At 37.7% G+C, this 20,029-nt stretch overlaps 1 protein-coding gene across 1 annotated transcript in view; it reads right to left on the bottom strand.

The window, feature by feature from the left end:
* Positions 1 to 498: 498 nt before the first annotated feature.
* Positions 499 to 20,029, bottom strand: part of UBE2D2 (ubiquitin conjugating enzyme E2 D2) — a 58,383-nt gene continuing 38,852 nt past the window's right edge. The window contains exons 2-7 of the mRNA XM_065873203.1: positions 16,513 to 16,576; positions 10,315 to 10,346; positions 10,158 to 10,235; positions 9,968 to 10,073; positions 3,076 to 3,169; positions 499 to 1,430 (exon numbers count right to left, since the gene is read on the bottom strand). Of these exons, the coding sequence (XP_065729275.1) occupies positions 1,385 to 1,430; positions 3,076 to 3,169; positions 9,968 to 10,073; positions 10,158 to 10,235; positions 10,315 to 10,346; positions 16,513 to 16,576 (420 nt within the window). The 3' untranslated portion in view covers positions 499 to 1,384. The remainder of the gene's footprint in view (positions 1,431 to 3,075; positions 3,170 to 9,967; positions 10,074 to 10,157; positions 10,236 to 10,314; positions 10,347 to 16,512; positions 16,577 to 20,029) is intronic.

The following is a 20,029-nucleotide window of genomic DNA, read 5'->3' as shown; positions in this document are numbered from 1 at the left end:
AAGCCACATACAGTACAATTTAAAATTGGATGAACATCCTGCAATGTTAGTGCAAAGTAATTATGTAGACTCTCCAATACAAGATTGTGCTCATGTTTCCCAGGTTTGGTCAATGTTGTTTTTACAATCACAATCACAGAAGCTGAACTTACCAAATAGCAATGCCTTTGTTTTATGTCCTATGTACCAAAGGAATGTCACAAGGTTTCAGTGAAATGCAGCTTAGTTTCAATAATAAAGCAAATTTCTTATTTAGTTTAACAGTCATGTTCCTGGAATACTGCATATATAAATTTCATGAAAATTCTTTTAAGCTTATGCGTTTATCTTGTTCAGTAAAATTACTTTCAAGATATCCTTTTTACTATGTAAACTGAATTGTTTCATGATTTTGAAATGCAACCAGTATAAATGAAAACATTTTAGGGGTGGGAAAAAATCCACCACTAATCTCAGCTAGACAAAATTCTTAAAATCAAAAAGCCTATTCACACAAAATTATATGTAATGACTGTAGTAATCAGTTTATTACACAGATTAATCATTCTTGAACGTACAGGCTCCAGAGGAGCAATTGGGTCTTTAAATATACACAAGTATTTCCATCGAATGAATTTTCACCCTTACATCCAGATAGACCTAAGCAGTTAAAAACATAAGAAAAATAAGAGCTATTAGCTATGTATTAACTGAGAAACCACATACAAACCAAAGAATATGGAAGAGAGAAAGAGGGGCTGAAGGACGAAGGTTGAAGGGTGGGGAGATGTAAAAGAGTTGGAAACAAAGCCCATCACACTTTACTTACTAATAGCTCCAATCCATTTAAATGTTGACCAGTTAAACTTAGACCTTAAAATACAGGATGTAGGTAGAGTTTAATCTGATTGGTCATAACTTTCACCTAAGACGTTAAGTCCTTCGGAATAAAACGAATACAGAAACAGCTTCACGTTCTTCGCCTTGCTTTTCATAACTGTTTTGAGTTTAATGGGATTTCACTTAAAAAACAATCTCCTACAGGTCAGTGGAGCTTTTCTTCCCCATCCAAGCACACACCATACCCACCACCCCTCACTCTGCCGTTATCCAAATTTAAGTCAATAAGGAAAGCTTTTAGTCTCACACCTAGGTTATGCCTGGAGAACTGGCTTGTCACACACACACTTCTCTGCTAGGAGGCAATGTTGGTACAGAAGTACAGTATTTCTAGTTTGTTGTTCCAAGTATGTACAACACGCAGCACTGCTGTATCAGGTAAACATGTGCACAGGGGAAGATGAGGCGTGGGCTCATAGAAAGCAGTCAAATGGAAATCAAAAGGACTTTCTCTTTCAGAGTTCCCCTATCTTTATTTGTAGAGGTTATCCAATAATTTCTTTAATTACATCGCATACTTCTGAGTCCATTCCCGAGCTATTCTGTTGTACCTGTACACACAAAGAGAAGCTTAGCTTAACACAGGTGAGGAGTCAGTTAGAAAGCAAAAGAGTTCATTCATTATCGAATGCAGTAACTTGAAGGGAATAACTTATAGTATATTCAAGCTAAGCCATCTTCCTACTCCAAATTTCTAATAAGCATTTATTCAATGATAGTGGGAAATATCCTATAAATGCTACTAATACAGGATTCTAATTAAATTTTAGCACTTGCTGGCATACCCTCAGTCTATACTTGATCGACGTATTTCTAACAGACAATCTTCAACCCTTGTTTGACTTATTTGGAGTTCTTGGAACAATATAATTCTATATTATATGGTTCTTGAAATCATATAATAATGATTAAATTGACATAACACTTTCCCCTGCATCAATAAAACAACCAGTTCTGGCAGGACTTATTTTAACAATTTGGTTGCTAAAATGAATGGGTTTATTGCTCCAGAAGAACATTTTAGTAGTAAAATAAGCAGGGCAAAAGGATCTTTAATTCTTTGATCAAAAAAGTTCTGCTGACCATTACCGCCACAATGACTTGGGAAAAATGCCCATAATTCTAAATATGGGACAAAATGGTTCTCTAATCAGAAAATGTATTTATGGGCTTCCCTGGTGGCGCAGTGGTTGAGAGTCTGCCTGCCGATGCAGGGGACGCGGGTTCGTGCCCTGGTCCGGGAAGATCCCACATGCCACGGAGCGGCTGGGCCCGTGAGCCATGGCCGCTGAGCCTGCGCGTCTGGAGCCTGTGCTCCGCAACGGGAGAGGCCACAACAGTGAGAGGCCCGCGTACCGAAAAAAAAAAAAAAAAGTATTTCTAAGTAAATTCACAAATAGAAAAATGCATGATCTAATTTTATTCTGAATGCAGCCAAGAATACATAGTTATAGATACTATTCAGACAGAAAAAAACTAAACTAAGAACCAATTGCCGTTAGAATTCCCCATTCTCAATGCAGCTCCATTTTAAAATATCCTATTTATATGCCTCTCTAACCAATAATTCAATTAATTGTTTAATCTTTTATATTTTAACTTTAGAAAATTATCCACTACCTCCCAACTATTTCCTTCACACTCTAATTGAATAATACACAAAACAAACAAACAAAAATCTCAATACTCTCAGTTATTATCTCTTGTGATATCCTGACCACTCTTCAATAATTCACAATACAATTCTAAAATATGTAAATTCTACAAGTTTTGTTTTAAAGGAAACTTGGAGCTAATAACATTTATTAATAATCAATGTCTTGTAACATTTATTCACTTTCTTTTTTACACTATTCCAAATGGTAGAAAATCAATTCTCTTTCCCATTAATTTATAAATACCTACCTAAGACAAATGGGCTCTTGATGCAAAATCTTTACACGTCAAAAGCCAAGCAGAAGACCTAAAGCTGTTGGAAAATATACTATAGAAAAGTTTTTCTAGGCAGTAGGAGTCATGAAACAATCAGATATAAAATCATTTACTTATAATGATACTCGATGCAAATACTCCTCTTTCCTGTCCCCAGGTGAGTATATTAGGACTTCATTTTAAGTATCTGACAGATACTCAGCCCTTAGACAAAAACATCTCCACCCTGCCACAGATACTCTGCTGTCTGGAGACCATACTTACTTTTCTCTATCTGTTTTGTAGATCCGAGCAATCTCAGGCACTAAAGGATCATCTGGATTGGGATCACACAACAGAGAACAGATGGACAAAAGTACTAGAATGAAAAAAAACATACAAATTAGTAGAGGAACAAAAGCAAAAAGGTTGAAAGAAACATGAGATGCCAACACAAGAGAAAATTCTAAGACCCTATTTATATTGTAGTGCCTAACAGCTTTGTAAGCTCTACCTAAGTTTACAGTAACAGTAATCAACAAAGATTCTAAGATTTCTCTATGCTTGAACCCCTGAGGAAGCTGGCCCAGGCTGGTGAAGTGTCTTGCCTCATGTCCCTGGTTAGTGAGTAAAATTAGAGTGGAATTATAGAATCCAGGTCTTCCAAATCCTAGACCAATAACACTTTTCCCAGCTTATGAAGTTCAATTTTTAGAAGCCCATGTTCAGGGATAAATGGCTTTCAAAATTCCAAAGACAACCACACTACTGAATGCTCTTAGTAAGAAATGACAACTATGAAATCCAACAATCACTGCTTTCTCCATGGCAGATACTATATATTCAGATGCAATGGATTTGTTTCATTTTTAGTTGAAAACGATTTAGTCTAAGAACATAAAGGCCAGTACTTGCTCCCAAATGGGGCTGGCCACACTTATTATAGAGGATACAACATATCTCAAACTAAAGTCTCAAATTATTTTCAGTAATGATTTAGAATCTCATCTAAGCCATTTCCTCAGTGACAACCTGGAATGTAGCAGACAGATCTCAACAGTACAATTTCCTCTGTTCAAATTCATTAACTTATGTATTCCTTATTGAAAGCAAAGAGGAGGCTAAGGCCACTAATTACATTAAATCCAGTGGTCTCTGACATACTGAAATAAATTCCAATCCTTCTATTCTGATGTTACCAGAACTCAGCTACCTTATTTCTCTCTAATGTTCTGTAGCAAGAGACAATGATTCAGAGCCCACGTTACTCCCCAAACATCAAATTCATCAGGAAAAGGAATATTCCTTTTCCTATCAAATCTGTTCTACGGAGATGAGGGGCTTCTGAGAGATGAGAAAGTTTACACGCCCTTTATCATTCAGTTGTTAACAAAAAAAGCTATTTCCTTGCCTTAAGAGTATATGGAAAACAAAAAACATCAGGCAAGATGTTTTCTGACTCTTCATTCCTGTTGCCCACAAATGGCAGATGGCATTCCCAAAATATCTTCTCTTCCCATTGTCAGGTGTATCACCTGATGCCCTCTTCAAGCACAGAACATTCTAACAGCAATTAGGAAAGATTTCATGTATTTCCTGGAAATGACAACAAGGAGTTATAGATCTTTGAATGTTCATGAAATTACTGACTATAGAAGAAGAAACTTATCTGGCCTATCAAGCTGGCAAGAATACAACTGATTCTTCACCTAAAATTAGACATACGACCATTAGTATTTGTTAAGTTCCCTTTATTTACTCTTCCAACTATTTCAATAAGGCAACTTTAAAAAGACAAATTTTTTAAAAAATTGAAGTATAGTTGATTTACAATGTTGTGTTAGTTTCAGGTATACAGCAAAGTGATTCAGTTATACATATACATATATACTCTTTTTCAGATTCTTGTTGTGCATTATACGTTATTACAAGATACTGAATATAGTTTCCTGTGCTATACAGTAGGTCCTTGTTTATCTATTTTATATATAGTAGTGTGTAACTATTAGTTCCAAACTCCTAATTTATCCCTCCCCGCTCCATTTCCCCTTTGTCAACCATAAATTTGTCTTCTATGTCTGTGAGTCTGTTGCTGTTTTGTAAATAAGTTCATTTGTATCATTTTAAAAAGATAAGTTTTAAGTAAATAACTTTTCTCTCTTTCTTTCCAGGAAAGGAAGGTAGGATGCGGGTTATCTGGACCTGGTAAAACAGTTCTTAGTACACTACTGAGATCCTTGAATTTGTAGAAAATTGATTTGGCTTATAATATACTATACCTTCTTTCTCTATAAAGAGAATAACTTCTGTTTCTACAGCTTGTAGAGACTCTTCACTGAAGTAACTAAATTTTCACCAACATATATATATATTCCTCATCAGTACATACCCATTTTCATTAGTGTCATAACCCACAGTCACTTCCAATTCTAAAAACATATAATCAAGTGGCTTTATGATGGACTTAATCTGCTTCCTTTAAGTTTTCTGTATATTTAGGTCCCTTACCTATATACTTAAAGTGGAGGGCATTTCGGGTCAAGATTACTGCCCTCAAAAACAGACTATGGGGACTTCCCTGGTGGTACACTGGTTAAGAATCTGCCTGCCAATTCAGGGGACAAGGGTTTGAGCCCTGGTCTGGGAAGATCCCACATGCCGTGGAGCAACTAAGCCCGTGCGCCACAACTACTGAGCCCGCGTGCCACAACTACTGAAGCCTGTGTGCCTAGAGCTCATGCTCAGAAACAAGAGAAGCCACCTCAATAAGCCCACACACTGCAATGATGAGTAGCCCCCACTTGCCACAACTAGAGAAATGCCCGTGTGCAGCACCGAAGACCCAATGCAGCCAAAAATTAACTAATTAAAAAAAAGAAAAAACGGACTATGTTAAAGGGATAATTATATCACATACAGGATTCAGGCCTTCTTTAAAACACTAAACCTAGGTATGTTGATATAACCAAATTCAACAAAATGGCACTGCAGGTATTTTAAAAGATAGCTATCTAGACAGAACATATCAAGTCAAATAAACTAACACCCCTTATGATTTAGAACAACTGAAAAAATCAACACCAGGCACAGAAGGGAAAGGGAAAAAAAAAAGCTATGGTAACAATTTCAGGTATCTCGACCCCCTCGCCCCCCCAGACACACAGACACACACAGACTCACACACAGACACACACACAGACACACACACACAGAGTCCCACCTCTCTTGGCCCCATTTATATCTAGATTTCTATCTCTACAGCTACTTGGTAAAAGAAGAGCAACCAGGCCAGGAAATCACAAGAATAATAGGCATATGAACACTTTCACAAGCAGCCCTTGAATTACAAGGAGGCCTTCAAAAAGAAAAGGGGCCACTTATCTGGAAAACTATTTTAGTCACAATTTTGAAAAATGTGGTCCTCTGACTTTTTGTTTGTATTTTTGCCTGGGACCCCAGAAATCTTCATTTAATGCCCCAGAGTTTTTGTTTCCTTCAAAAAATTAACTTTTAAGAATATGCAAGTCTTACTGTAATTACAACATGACAAATATCCAATAATTTTTAAAATTAATTATTTATTTTTGGCTGCACTAGGTCTTTGCTGCTGCGTGTGAGCTTTCTCTAGTTGCAGCAAGCGGGGGCCATGCTTCGTTGCAGTGTGTGGGCTTCTCACTGTGGTAGCTTCTCTTGTTGTGGAGCACGGGCTCTAGGCTGCGTGCTCAGTAGTTGTGGCACACAGGCTTAGCTGCTCCGCAGTATGTGGGATCTTCCCAGACCAGGGCTCGAACCGGTGTCCCCTGCATTGGCAGGCAGTTTCTTAACCACCGTGCCACCAGGGAAGTTCCTATCCAGTACTTTTTTTTTTTTCTTTTTTTGGGCTGCGTTGGGTCTTCGTTGCTGCATGTAGGCCTTCTCTAGTTGTGGCGAGTGGGGGGCTACTCTTTTTTTTTTGGGGGGGCTACTCTTCATTGTGGCAGGCTTCTCATTGAAGTGGCTTCTCTTGTGGTGGAGCACAGGTTCTAGGCGCATGGGCTTCAGTAGTTCCGGTGTGTGGGCTCTAGAGTGCAGACTCAGTAGTTGTGGCGCACAGGCTTAGTTGCTTTGCGGCAAGTGGGATCTTCCCGGACCAGGTTTTGAAACCGTGTCCCCTACACTGGCAGGCAGATTCTTAATCACTGCACCACCAGGGAAGTCCCCTCCAAAACTTTTTACAATAGTGCCTTTATCCCAGTTATTTAGGTGCTTACAAGGTACGAGTCAACTATGGATTTTTTGCTTTTTAAAAAAAAAAAATTTATTTATTTATTTAGGCTGTGTTGGGTCTTCATTGCAGTGTGCAGGCTTTCTCTAGTTGCGGTGAGTGGGGGCTACTCTTCATTGCAGTGTGCGGGCTTTTCATTGAGGTGGCTTCTCCTGTTGCGTAGCACAGGTTCTATGCACTTGGGCTTCAGTAGTTGAGGCACACGGGCTCAGTAGTTGTGGCCCCCAGGCTTAGTTGCTCCGCGGCATGTGGGATCTTCCCGGACCAGGGATCAAACCTGTGCCCCCTGCATTGGCAGGCAGATTCTTAACCACCGTGCCACCAGGGAAGTCCCCTCCAATACTTTTTACAATAGTGCCTTTATCCCAGTTATTTGGGTGCTTACAAGGAACCAGTTAACTATGCATTTTTGCTTTTTTAATCTTCATAATAACAGTGAAATAGTTTTTATCATCCCTATTCTACCGATGAAAACTCTGTGGAATGCAGAAGCCAATCTGTCTCAAGTCTCATCCAATAAGAGGTGGAGCTGAGATCCTAATAAAGGCAGTTGCATCCAGAATCTATGTTCTTTAACATGAAACTATGTTGCCTCTTGTCTAAATGTATGCATTAAAGAAATGATAAAATTTAAGTAGACAGAAAAGAAAAATATTTTTATGTACCAAATTTCATCCCCAAATACCCAAACTATTTCTTTCTAGCTATTTAATATACTTTCTATACAATGCAAGTTACAGTGTGTAACACTTTATCTCTTTTCTGCTTTTTTCAAACATTGTATTTTCCTATTTCCCACAATATTTTTAAGGATCAATACTCTTTTGAATGCATCTTCCAGAACCAATATATTTTCTCCTCTACCATTGAGTCTATATGTAATTTCTATTTTTCAGAAATAACACTGTTGCAAATGTACTTGCACAGAGAACTTTTTTTAACCATTGGGCTTATTTTTTTAGTACAAATGAATGAACCTAGAATTACTGGGTCAAAGGGTATTAATGATTAAATCTCTTATTTCTTAATACATACTGGCAGACTGGACTATACAAATCTATACTTCTATCTGTAGCATATATAAGCACTCATTTCAATGTAGTTCACCAACATTTATTTTTCTTTTGTAAAGATCTTTGTTAATTAAAAAGGTGAAAAATGGGAACTTATTTTAATTTTATTTCCTCTGTTCCTTTCTGTCCATTGGGATCTAGGTTTTTCCTTACTGATTTATATATGTTCTTCATATCTGTTAAACATATTGGCCCATTATCATACTTGCAGCCTATTTCTAGTATCTGTACTTTGACAACATTTAATCCACTTGTGATTTCATTTGGGTATGATGTTGAGGGGTTGAACAATCTCACATCAACAAATAAGATAATATTCAGTTCAGGAATATAAAAAAAATCCCCAACCTCCTCATATAACTAGGTCTTATTTTAAAGAACTATTGGAGGGGGACTTCCCTGATGGCGCAGTGGTTAAGACTGCGCACCCAACGCAGGGGGCCCGGGTTCGCTCCCTGGTCTAGGAACTAGATCCCACATGCATGCCACCACTAAGAGTTCGAATACCACAACTAAGGACCCTGTGACTTCCCTGGTGGTGCAGTGGTTAAGAATCCGCCTGCCAATGCAGGGGACACGGGTTCGATCTGTGGTCCGGCAAGATCCCACATGCTGTGGAGCAACTAAGCTCGTGCGCCACAACTACTGAGCCTGCACTCTAGAGCACGCAAGCCACAACTACTGAGCCTGTGTGCCACAACTACTGAAGCCCACGCACCTAAAGCCTGTGATCCACAACAAGAGAAGCCACCACAATGAGAGGCCCGTGCACCACAACAAAGAGTAGCCCCTGCTCGCCACAACTAGAGAAAGCCCGCATGCAGCAACAAAGACCCAACGCAGCCAAATAAGTAAGTACATAAGTAAGTAAAGAAAGAAAGAAACAACTACTGGATCTTCCATCACTAAGTTGGCAACTAACTTTCTCTACACATTTTCACCCCCCCCACACACACAATATACCAAAGATTAAGATGCTCAAATAAAAATTTATATTAAATTGATTATCTTAGAGGGTGATTCTGTTCCTGACAGAAACCTAAAGATAAGAGCTGGTAAAACCTTAAAGAATGTGAATATGAATTCATCTATACTTTGCTCTTCAAGAAACTACTGTCTATGCTTATAGTATACAAGCATTCCTCTACAATGGCTGTTTTTTTAATTATTCTGGAACAATATCTATCCTTTCCATTCATGGATCTCAAGGTTGGAAGAGACATTGTTTGTCTTCTACTTTTACTATGCTCTAAAAAAACATTCATACCAAGTAGTCATATTCCAACCTATGCTTGAATAGCAAGAGCAATGGACAGAGAGCAGTCACGACACCAAGGAATACCTATGCTTGAAAATCCAGCTCTCTCCAGTGGGTCTAAAGGTCTTTTTAAGAATAAGGGGCGGGGGGGGGGGGGCCTTCCCTGGTGGCGCAGTGGTTGGGAGTCTGCCTGCCAATGCAGGGGATGCGGGTTCACGCCCTGGTCTGGGAAGATCCCACATGCCGCGGAGCAACTGGGCCCGTGAGCCACAACTACTGAGCCCGCACGTCTGAAGCCTGCGCTCCACAACAAGAGAGGCCGTGATAGTGAAGAGGCCCACGCACTGCGATGAAGAGTGGCCCCCGCTCGCCACAACTAGAGAAAGCCCTTGCACAGAAACAAAGATGCAACACAGCCATAAATAAATAAATAAATTACTTAAAAAGAAAAAAAAGAATAAGGGGGATTGCTACCTCCTCTTAAAAAAGGAATCCGATCAATCTTTCCAAGAATAAGTAATCTTAAAAAGACAAAAAACACAGTAGGATTTTTATATTGATATCAAATACTCATTCTATTACCTTTTGAAATAGTTAGTGCTGGAGACCACTGTGACCGTAGAATATCAAGACAAATGCTGCCATTACTGTTAATATTTGGATGATAAATTCTTGTTGTAAATGCAACCTATCAAAAAAGGAAAATTTTTTGTAAACTGTTTCAATAGTATTGTCAAAAGTAGATACAAAACAATTGTCATATCCCAATTACCTTAGGTGGTTTGAAGGGGTAATCTGTTGGGAAATGAATTGTCAAGAAAAATACTCCACCCTGATAGGGACTGTCATTCTGTTGATAACAAGAAAAGTTGGATTAAAATGAGTGAATTACATAAACTATTTATTCTGAAATTAATCTGAATACTTACTGGCCCCATTATTGTAGCTTGCCAATGGAACACTGAAAAAGAACAACAAAAAATCACCATGAAGCAACATCCACAGTATGCCTACACCATAATAACATATCATTCCCCATGTAATCTCAGTTCATTTATTAGCAATATGATGAGTCCTAAGCAGGATGAGGAATCTAAATTAAGTTGGAGTCTGAACAGAGAAAACAAAAATGACTAGCATGGTATAGAACACTGATAAGGTGCTCAACAAAGAAGTATCTGGGCTAAAACATCTTGAAAATTCATGTCAGGGAGACAAAATTCTTGACAAGGTCCAAAATTTCACTTTTAAACAGGCATTTCCTTACCTCAAAGGGTAAAAAAGAACCACAAGATTCAATTCTTTCATGTGTTATATCATTTCCCCAACACAAATATATATAATATACTCCTTTTATAATACTGGCATAGAGCAGAACAGTAAACTTAAAGTAGACAATACTCAAATTAGGAAATGCTGGCTTTTTTCCAGTGAGAAAAAAATTTCCAAGAGTTCTCACCTGTAGGTGTTTAGAATTGCTGGTACCTCAGTAAATAAAGAAAACATCAGCTGAAAGCCCCAAGCTTGATTACAAACTCGGGATAATCCCAATAAATTATATACTTGTTTAATAAGGAAATTTTCTCTTCAAACTGCAAAAAATGGTGCTTGTTCCATTTCCAAGGTAATGCCACTAAGGACAACACAAAGATCAAATAGCCAGTTTTCACTTCTAAGCAAGCTACTTAGCATTTAACATTCACACTAGGATTTGAGCGAACTAAGGGAAGCTATCACTGGGATTATAGATGAGCAAACCAAACCACCTAACCCTCGACACAAAGAGGAAATGTGAAGACTAAAAAACCGCACGAAAATCCACTGGGATATCAGGCCAAATCCTTAAATTCCTTCTGACCACCTGGCATGAGAACTGACCCTATAGTTGGCCTGCCCCTCACTGGGGCCTGAATCTACAAAGAGCAGCTTGTTTATTAGGAATTAAAAATAAAGGATAGGTACTGCTGAGGCTCTCATTTTTACGTTACCCATCATTAGTACTGAGAAAAATTCCTCATAACTTCTGCCAACCAATTTTTTATGGATTAAGCAGCTAAGGAGAAAGTCACTTTGAGTCACTAAGATTAGTCCCAGTATCTTTAACAAAGGTCCTATTAAAAGAGCCCTAAGGTCCTATTTAAAGAAACAAGTCTCATTCTGTTTTTAATCATAAATATACTTACAATTTGAGTAAACAAAACACAATGATAATTGGAGTAAACAATCCCAATGACAAAGCTGAAAACACTATTAAAAATGACCAAGCTACAGGTCAAGGGAATTGTTTTAAAGCAATCTTATTCTTCCATTTAATCCTTCTATATTTTTAAAATTTGTGGCTGTAAATGGGAAGATATATTTATACCTGCACTCTTGTTAAAGGTTGTAAGAATCAGATAAGGAATAAAAAGAGAGAACTAACGCACTTAGATGATAAAATATACAAATATCGAGACATGCTAAAAAATTTAGTTAAAAAATTTTAAAACTATCAAAGTCCTAACTTTTTCTTCTGAGTCTTTTCAAGATCAATCTTTCTCTTGCTACTGACAGACTTAAGAAGTTATTGGAAAAATTTAAACCTGAACAAATTCTTGGCTGAAGGTAAAATATTTATTTTTGGTGATTTCCTATTCTTCCTCTACAGAAAACAAAGACCATTTTATGCTTTATGATTAAAATCGACTAAAAATTAGACAACATAGAAACCCAAAAAGCTTGGAGCAGAAATTCTGACAAGACAAGCTGGCAACTAGAACATTTACAATTACATAAAGGATACCCTTCCTAGAAGATGTGAAAAGATCAATATTTTCAAGTAATAATGCAATCTCTTTCATATCTGGCACTCTGGAAAATTGAAAATATTCTAGTATATTTAAGCAAGAATCTTATATTACTGAAAACTCTTATAAGCAACATCAACAGGCTATTTCATATGTAATTCATATCCATTTAGTTAGTAAATCATGTTTGTTTAATATTCCCCAATAGAACTAAACTTATATAAACCATTAGTTCTAAATAAAAACCCATTAACACTCAAATGCTAACCTTTATTAACTTATTTGTTTTCGTCTTTATAAATAAAGGGTCAAATACTGTCACCAGAAAAATGAGCAAAAGCACATACACCAGGCTGTCTTTAAGAGTGAGAGGGGAGAGGAATAAGGAAATTGCTAATGTAGCAACTGAGATCAACAATATTTATGTCTCTTGTTAAAATGATCTAGAATCTACAATATCAACAAAAGGCAGAGAAGAACAAAATAAAAACACATTAATTTGGGGCTTCCCTGGTGGCGCAGTGGATGGGAGTCCGCCTGCCGATGCGGGGTACACGGGTTCCCACCCTGGTCCGGGAAGATCCCACGAGCCGCGGAGCGGCTGAGCCCGGCTGGGCCCGTGAGCCATGGCTGCTGGGCCTGCGCGTCCGGAGCCTGTGCTCCGCAGCCTGTGCTCCGCAGCGGGAGGGGCCACGGCAGTGGGAGGCCCGCGTACCGCAAAAAAACAAAACACAACAACAAAAAAACACATTAATTTAATTAACAAAAGCATTTCAAGACCTACCATTTAAATCTTAATTGAGTATTCTGCCACACTGGTTAAATATAAGAATACCTACTGGAATCAGTGTTACGTCTCCCTCTGGAGCACATTTGTTTCCATGTCTTGGCTATTGTAAACAGTGCTATGAACACTGGGGTGCATATTATCTTTTCCAAGTAGTTCTCTCCAGATAAATGCCCAGGAGTGGGATTGCTGGATCATATGGTAACTCTACTTTTAGTTTTTTAAGGAACCTCCATACTGTTCTCCATAGTGGCTGCACCAATTACATTCCCACCAACAGTGTAGGAGGGTTCCCTTTTCTCTACACCTCCAGCGTTTACTGTTTGTAGATTTTTTGACAATGGCCATTCTGACTAGTGTGAGGTGATACTTCATTGTAGTTCTGATCTGCTTTTCTCTAATAACTAGAAATATTGAGCATTTTTTCATGTATCTATTGGCCACCTGTATGTCTTCTTTGGAGAAATGTCTATTTAAGGTCTTCTGCCCATTATTTGATTGGGTTGTTTGTTCTTTATCAAAAAGCTTTTATTAAGCTGTATGAGCTGTTTGTATATTTTGGAAATTAATTCCTTGTTGGTTGCATAGTTTGCAAATATTTTCTCCTATTCCACAGGTTGTCTTTTTTTGTTTACAGTTTCCTTTGCTGTGCAAAAGCTTTTAAGTTTAATTATGTTCTACTGTTTATTTTTGTTTTTATTTCCATTACTCTAGGAGACGGAGCCAAAAAAATACTGCTGCAATTTATGTCAAAAAGTACTCTCCTTGTGTTTTCCTCTAGGAGTTTTAGAGTATCTGGTCTTACACTTAGGTGTTTATTTTGAGTGTATTTTTGTATATGGTGTGAGAAAATGTTCTGATTTCATTCTTTTACATGTAGCTGTCCAGTTTTCCCAGAACCACTTACTGAAGAGACTATCTTTTTCTCCATTGAATATTCTTGATTCTTTTGTTGTAGATTAATTGACCTTAAGTGCATAGGTTTACTTCTGGGCTTTCTATCCTGTTCTACTGATATACATGCTCGTTTTTTGTTTTCCTGTTCCACTGATCTATATGCTTGTTTTCTGCTTTCCTGTTCCACTGATCTATATTCTTGTTTTCCACACCATACCCCTTTGATTACTGTAGCTTTGTAGTACATTATGAAGTCAGGAAGCATGATTCCTCTAGCTCCAGTCTTCTTTCTCAAGATTGTTTTGGCTATTCGAGGTCTTCTGTGTTTCCATACAAATTTAAAAAATTTTTGTTCTAGTTCTATGAAAAATGCCATTGGTAATTTGATAGGGATAGCACTGAATCTGTAGATTGCCTTGGGCAGTATGGTCATTTTAACAATATCTGTCTACGTCGTCTTCAATTTCTTTCACCAGCAACTTATAGTTTTCAGAGTATAGGTCTTTTCAGCATAATGTTTTTAATGCTCATCCATGTTGTAGTATGTATCATTTCATTCTTGTTAATCGTCAAATAATATTCCATTGTATGGATACACCACATTTTATTTACCCCTTCATCAGCTGGTGGGCATTTGGGTTGTTTTCACTTTTTGGCTATTATAAAGCTTCTATGAACAATCATGTATGAGTTTTTGTACAGATATATGTTTCATTTCTCTTGGACACATACCTAGGAATGAACTCACTGGGTTATATCGTAACTCTATGTTTAACTTTTTGAGGAACTAACAGGCTGTCTTCCAAGCTGGCTATACCATTTTGCATTCTACCAGCAATGTATGAAGGTTCAAATTTCTCCACATCCTCATCAACATTTGTTATTATTTGACTTTTTGATTCTAGCCATCCTAGTGGGTGTAAAGTGACATCTCATTATGGTTCTGACATGCATTTCCCTGATGATTAATGATGCTGAACATCTTTCCATGTGTTTATTGGCCATTTGTATATCTTATTTGGAGAAACAGCTATTCAGATCCTCTGTTTATTTTAAAATTGGGTTATCTATCTTTATATTGCTGAGATATAGACTTTTAAAAAATATTTTGGATAAATTGGCTTATTAGATATATATGACCTACAAAATTTTTCTCCCATTCTGTGTGTCTTTTCACTTTCTTAATAGTATCATTTGTTGCACCTAAGTTTTAAATTTTGATGAAGTCTAATTTATCTTTTTCTCTTATTGCTTATGCTTTGGGGGAGTTTAACTCTCCAGGGTAACCATTTTTTCAATCTGACAAAGGAATGTAATAGTACTAACTATGGTAGAAGCAAAGGCAAATTACTTTAGCACACTACAGAACTTCAAAAATGAAATCTAATCCCCAGACTTCAAATGCTTTTAATTAAAAATCATCCACTCTCAACTTTGAGGAATTTACCTGAAATAAAAACACTCTTTCAATTGAATGACCACACTGATGCAGATGGATTATATGGTAACCGTGAAATGACAAAAGTAGAATCAGAAAACCTGAGAATGAGTCCACTTCTGGAACCTCCACAAGCCTCTCACCAGATTCTTCTCTAAAATAGTTTACAATTTCTATCCCAATGACCTAAAAGAATTGTGAGGCGTAAATGAGATAATGTGTGTTTAAGTACTTGTCCTGTCCTGTTTGGTATCAAATACTATAGTTACTCATACTGGACAGGTCTAAACATAACATAAATGGGATTTTTCATCACAAGTACTTAGTCTTATAATTTATAACATCTGTTTTATCTATAAAGCAGTCCTTGTACAAGGGCTTTGCTTTGGTTCTTAAGGATTTAGGAGACCAAAACAGCAATCTAAGAAAAACAAGGAAAAAATTAATTTACACACAAACTAATATAACCTCATTTATTTTTTGTCTTAATCTATATACTTCTCTCACACAAATGTTTCCAAGTATATTCCATTTTTCCCCTATTTGCTAAATGTTGCATTTTTTGTGTGAATTAGTTTTGTGTTACAAGGCACAGCCTCTTCAAATATCCTCCATTTTAAAAAGGATAAAAGGCGGTATAAGGGGAAAAAGCTGTGTTGAGACAAAGTGGAACAAAAACAAAATTATTATCCAACATGTACGATAAGTACAATAGATTATTTCAAACAGGATTAAGGAGATAAACTGGACATTAAAAATAAATTGTAGCTGTCTTCACGAGTATGAGTCAATAGAAAGACAGACACAGACCCACATACATACATACACATATACATATACACACACATACCCCCCCATCATCTTTAGTATTATCTTACTGAAAGAACAGTAGCTTGCTGTAAGTAAAAGCTCGAATATTTTGACTCAAGTAAATACCCAGAAGGGACAAAGGACAGATAAGAAGGAGCCAGGACAACTACACAGACAATGTCTGGCAGAAGAGGTTCAAAATGTAATAAACAGTAAAGATGATGGGATACACATAAAACTGCACCTTTCATGGGCAAGTAAAGGTAAATACTGCCTCTTCTCTACTGCATAATTATCTCTTCACACAAAATAACCTTAAGAGATGTATATTTATCAGTCCCAGAGTTCCCCAGAGGCAGATTTTTATGCTGTTTTATGTTTCACTCTATCATTCCTTTCACATACTTACTATCATCTCCAACGGGACCTGCTGAACACTGTGCTGGGGGGTCCCGCGCCAGGTCGTTCAATTCCTTACGGAGAGAAAAAAGAAATGTATTCAACATAAATATAACTTTTATCCATTAATAAAATTGTCACTGTTACCAACATTCTCTGTCCCACCAGTAAAGCTCTTTTAGGAGCACTCCTTCAAAGCCAGAGAAGGGTAGATTAATGAAATCTTTGGGATTTCATTATTTGGGATTCTTGAATGCAAATATATGTTTATACAAGTAATCATTTTTGCTTTGTTCGGAGTTTAGTAGGTATTAAATATAAGGAAGGTAAACATGTATCGTACTAAAGAACCACAAAAACTGTTTTTAAGTAAAAACTTATTCGTTTTCAAAAAAGATCAACGGCTTTTTTTAAAAAAAGATTTAATTTTATTTTTTTGGCTGCAGTGGGTCTTCGTTGCTGTGCGTGGGCTTTCTGTGGTGGCTTCTCTTGCGGCGGAGCACGGGCTCTAGGCATGCAGGCTTCAATAGTTGTGGCACGCAGTCTCTGGAGCGCAGGCTCAGTACTTGTGGCACACGGGCTTAGATGCTCCACGGCATGTGGGATCTTCCCGGACCAGGGATGGAACCCGTATCCCCTGCACTGGCAGGCAGAGTCTTACCCACTGCGCCACCAGAGGAAGTCCCCATAGGCTGGTTTTTGTACCTCAAAACCATTAGGTTATACTTGAGACAAACTCTTTAAGTCATCTTTAAGTCATAAATGTTCCAAATTACACGGAACCATCTGACAAGATACTGGTATTTTTTCAGCTCATATCCACTACCAAGGTTTCAAATGTAGTAGAAAAAACTTAAAAAAGGGTATATTACAGGGCTTCCCTGGTGGCGCAGTGGTTGAGAGTCCGCCTGCTGATGCAGCGGACACGGGTTCATGCCCCGGTCCAGGAAGATCCCACATGCCGCGCAGCGGCTAGGCCCGTGAGCCATGGCCGCTGAGCCCGCGTGTCTGGAGCCTGTGCTCCGCAATGGGAGAGGCCACAACAGTGAGAGGCCCGCATACTACAAAAAACAAACAAACAAACAAAAAGGATACATTACAAAGCTGGCTGAACATAACCCATCATAAAGATTTGTAATCAGAGATGGAACTACTTGTAGTAATGCTCCACAACCAGATGCCAGCTTCTTAGCTACTTTAAGGTAAGAACCCACAAAGTTGAGATTTGTTACTGGGTGGGGATGCCTGAAAAACCACAAAGCAGGAAATCACACTATATTCCCTTTCCCCTTGACTTGGTATTTGAGATTAAAAACAAGCTCTGAGGGAGGACTAGTTTTAATTATATGTTAAAACCAGAACAGTAAAAACAGTAAAATCTATTAAAAGTACAATAAAAACTATCTCAAATCTTATTAATGAGTTACATAAGTAAACTTTTAAACTTGCAACACATAGATATTTCTGTAAGTCCCTTCTTCTGAGTTAACTTATTCAACCAGCCATTTGGTTACATCAATTATCCTGTTTTATCCTATCTGTAAGCTCGGAGGACAAAGCATAAAGTATAGAAATAAAGTTCTGTTTTGTTTTTTAAAGGGCTGGGGTTGAGATAAAGATTTAACAATATTTACTTTCTTTCATATCTCAATTTGGTGATTTTGTATTCCTCTACAACAGAGATTCCTTGCCCATCTCAAGGAGGAAAACAAACAAAAAACAACCTACTGTACAGTTCCTATTCCCAAATGTTTGTAATAAAGGTCACTATAACTAAGAATGCTTGATTGATTTGAAACAAAAAGTTAATCTACTTCTGACTAACATTTATCTAAGTGAATATAAGATTCATCAGATGGTGATCACTTTGTAATGTACAGAAATATCAAATCACTATATTGTGCACCAGAAACTAACATAGTGTTGTGGGTCAACTATACTTCAAAAACAAACAAACTCATAGAAAAAGAGATCAGATTTGTTTATCAGAGGTGAGGGGAGGTGGTGAATTAGTCAAAAGGTACAAATTTCCAGTTATAAGATAAATAAGTACTAGGTATGTAAATGTACATCATGATAAATTAACACTGCTGTATTTTAAAAAATATTTTATTTATTTTATTTATATTTTTGGCTGCATCGGGTCTTAGTTGCAGCGCTCGGGCTCTTCGTTGTGGAGCGTGGGCTTCTCTCTAGTTGTGGCACGTGGGTTCCAGAACACGTGGGCTCAATAGTTGCGGCACACAGGCTTAGCTGTCCCTCGGCATGTGGGATCTTAGTTCCCCAACCAGGGATCGAACCAGCATCCCCTGCACTGGAAGACAGATTCTTTACCACTGGACCACCAGGGAAGTCCCAACACTGCTGTATGTTATACATGAAAGTTGTTAAGAGAATAAATCGTAGGAGTTCTCATTACAAGGAAAAAAATTTTTTTCTTTACCTTTTATTTTGTATCTGTGAGATGATGGATATTCACTAAACTTACCATGGTAATCATTTCATGATATACGTAAGTCAAATCATTATGCTGAACATCTTTTTTTTTGCTCCGGATGCGCAGGCTCAGCAGCCATGGCTCATGGGCCCAGCCGCTCTGCGGCATGTGGGATCTTCCCGGACCGGGGCACGAACCCGTGTCCCCTGCATCGGCAGGCGGACTCTCAACCACTGCGCCACCAGGGAAGCCCCCTATGCTGAACATCTTAAACATAAATAGTATGTCAATAAAACTGAAAGGAAAAAAATTTGAGCCATTAAAAAAAAATCCATCAGTTCACTTCATGAGCCAGTATGATATAATTAATTCAAAAAACCTTAACCCAAACTTAAGCTAATACACAATTAACATACTCATTCAACACTTCCTTGGTTCAAGGCACTCATATGGATGAATCTCAAAGGCATAATGTTAAGTGAAATCAGTCAGACATAAAAAGACTATATTCTGTATGATTCCACTGATATGCATTCTAAAAAAGGTAAATTTATAGTGACAGAAAGCAGACCAATAGTTTCAGGGGCCAGAGAGAGCTGGAGGGGATTGAACTGCAAAGGGACATGAGGAAAATTTGGGGGGTTATGGAAATATTCTATATCATGATTTTCATAGGGACCACAAAACTGTGTATATATTTATTAAAACTCAAATTGTATACTTAAAATTGTTGAATTTTATTGCATATAATATATATCAAAGTTGTTTGCTAAAAAAGCATATATCCATTCATCTTTGTATATGCATAAAATATCTCTGATTTAAGAAACTAGTTCACAGTATTTGCCTTCAGAAGGAAAGTCTGTTTTGGAGGTGAGAATAGGAACTATATGTATTCTTTTTATACCTTTTAACAAGTGTATTTATTGCCTATTTGAAAAATAAATTACCAGGGGCTTCCCTGGTGGCGCAGTGGTTAAGAATCCACCTTCCAATGCAGGGGACACGGGTTCGAGCCCTGGTCCGAGAAGATCCCACATGCTGCGGAGCAACTAAGCCTGTGTGCCACAACTACTGAAGACTGCGCGCC

This window comes from Phocoena phocoena, chromosome 3 (assembly GCF_963924675.1).
Source record: "Phocoena phocoena chromosome 3, mPhoPho1.1, whole genome shotgun sequence".
Lineage (NCBI taxonomy): Eukaryota > Metazoa > Chordata > Mammalia > Artiodactyla > Phocoenidae > Phocoena > Phocoena phocoena.
Note: the sequence above shows the minus strand (reverse complement) of the source record. Positions and strands in the feature narration are given on the sequence as shown.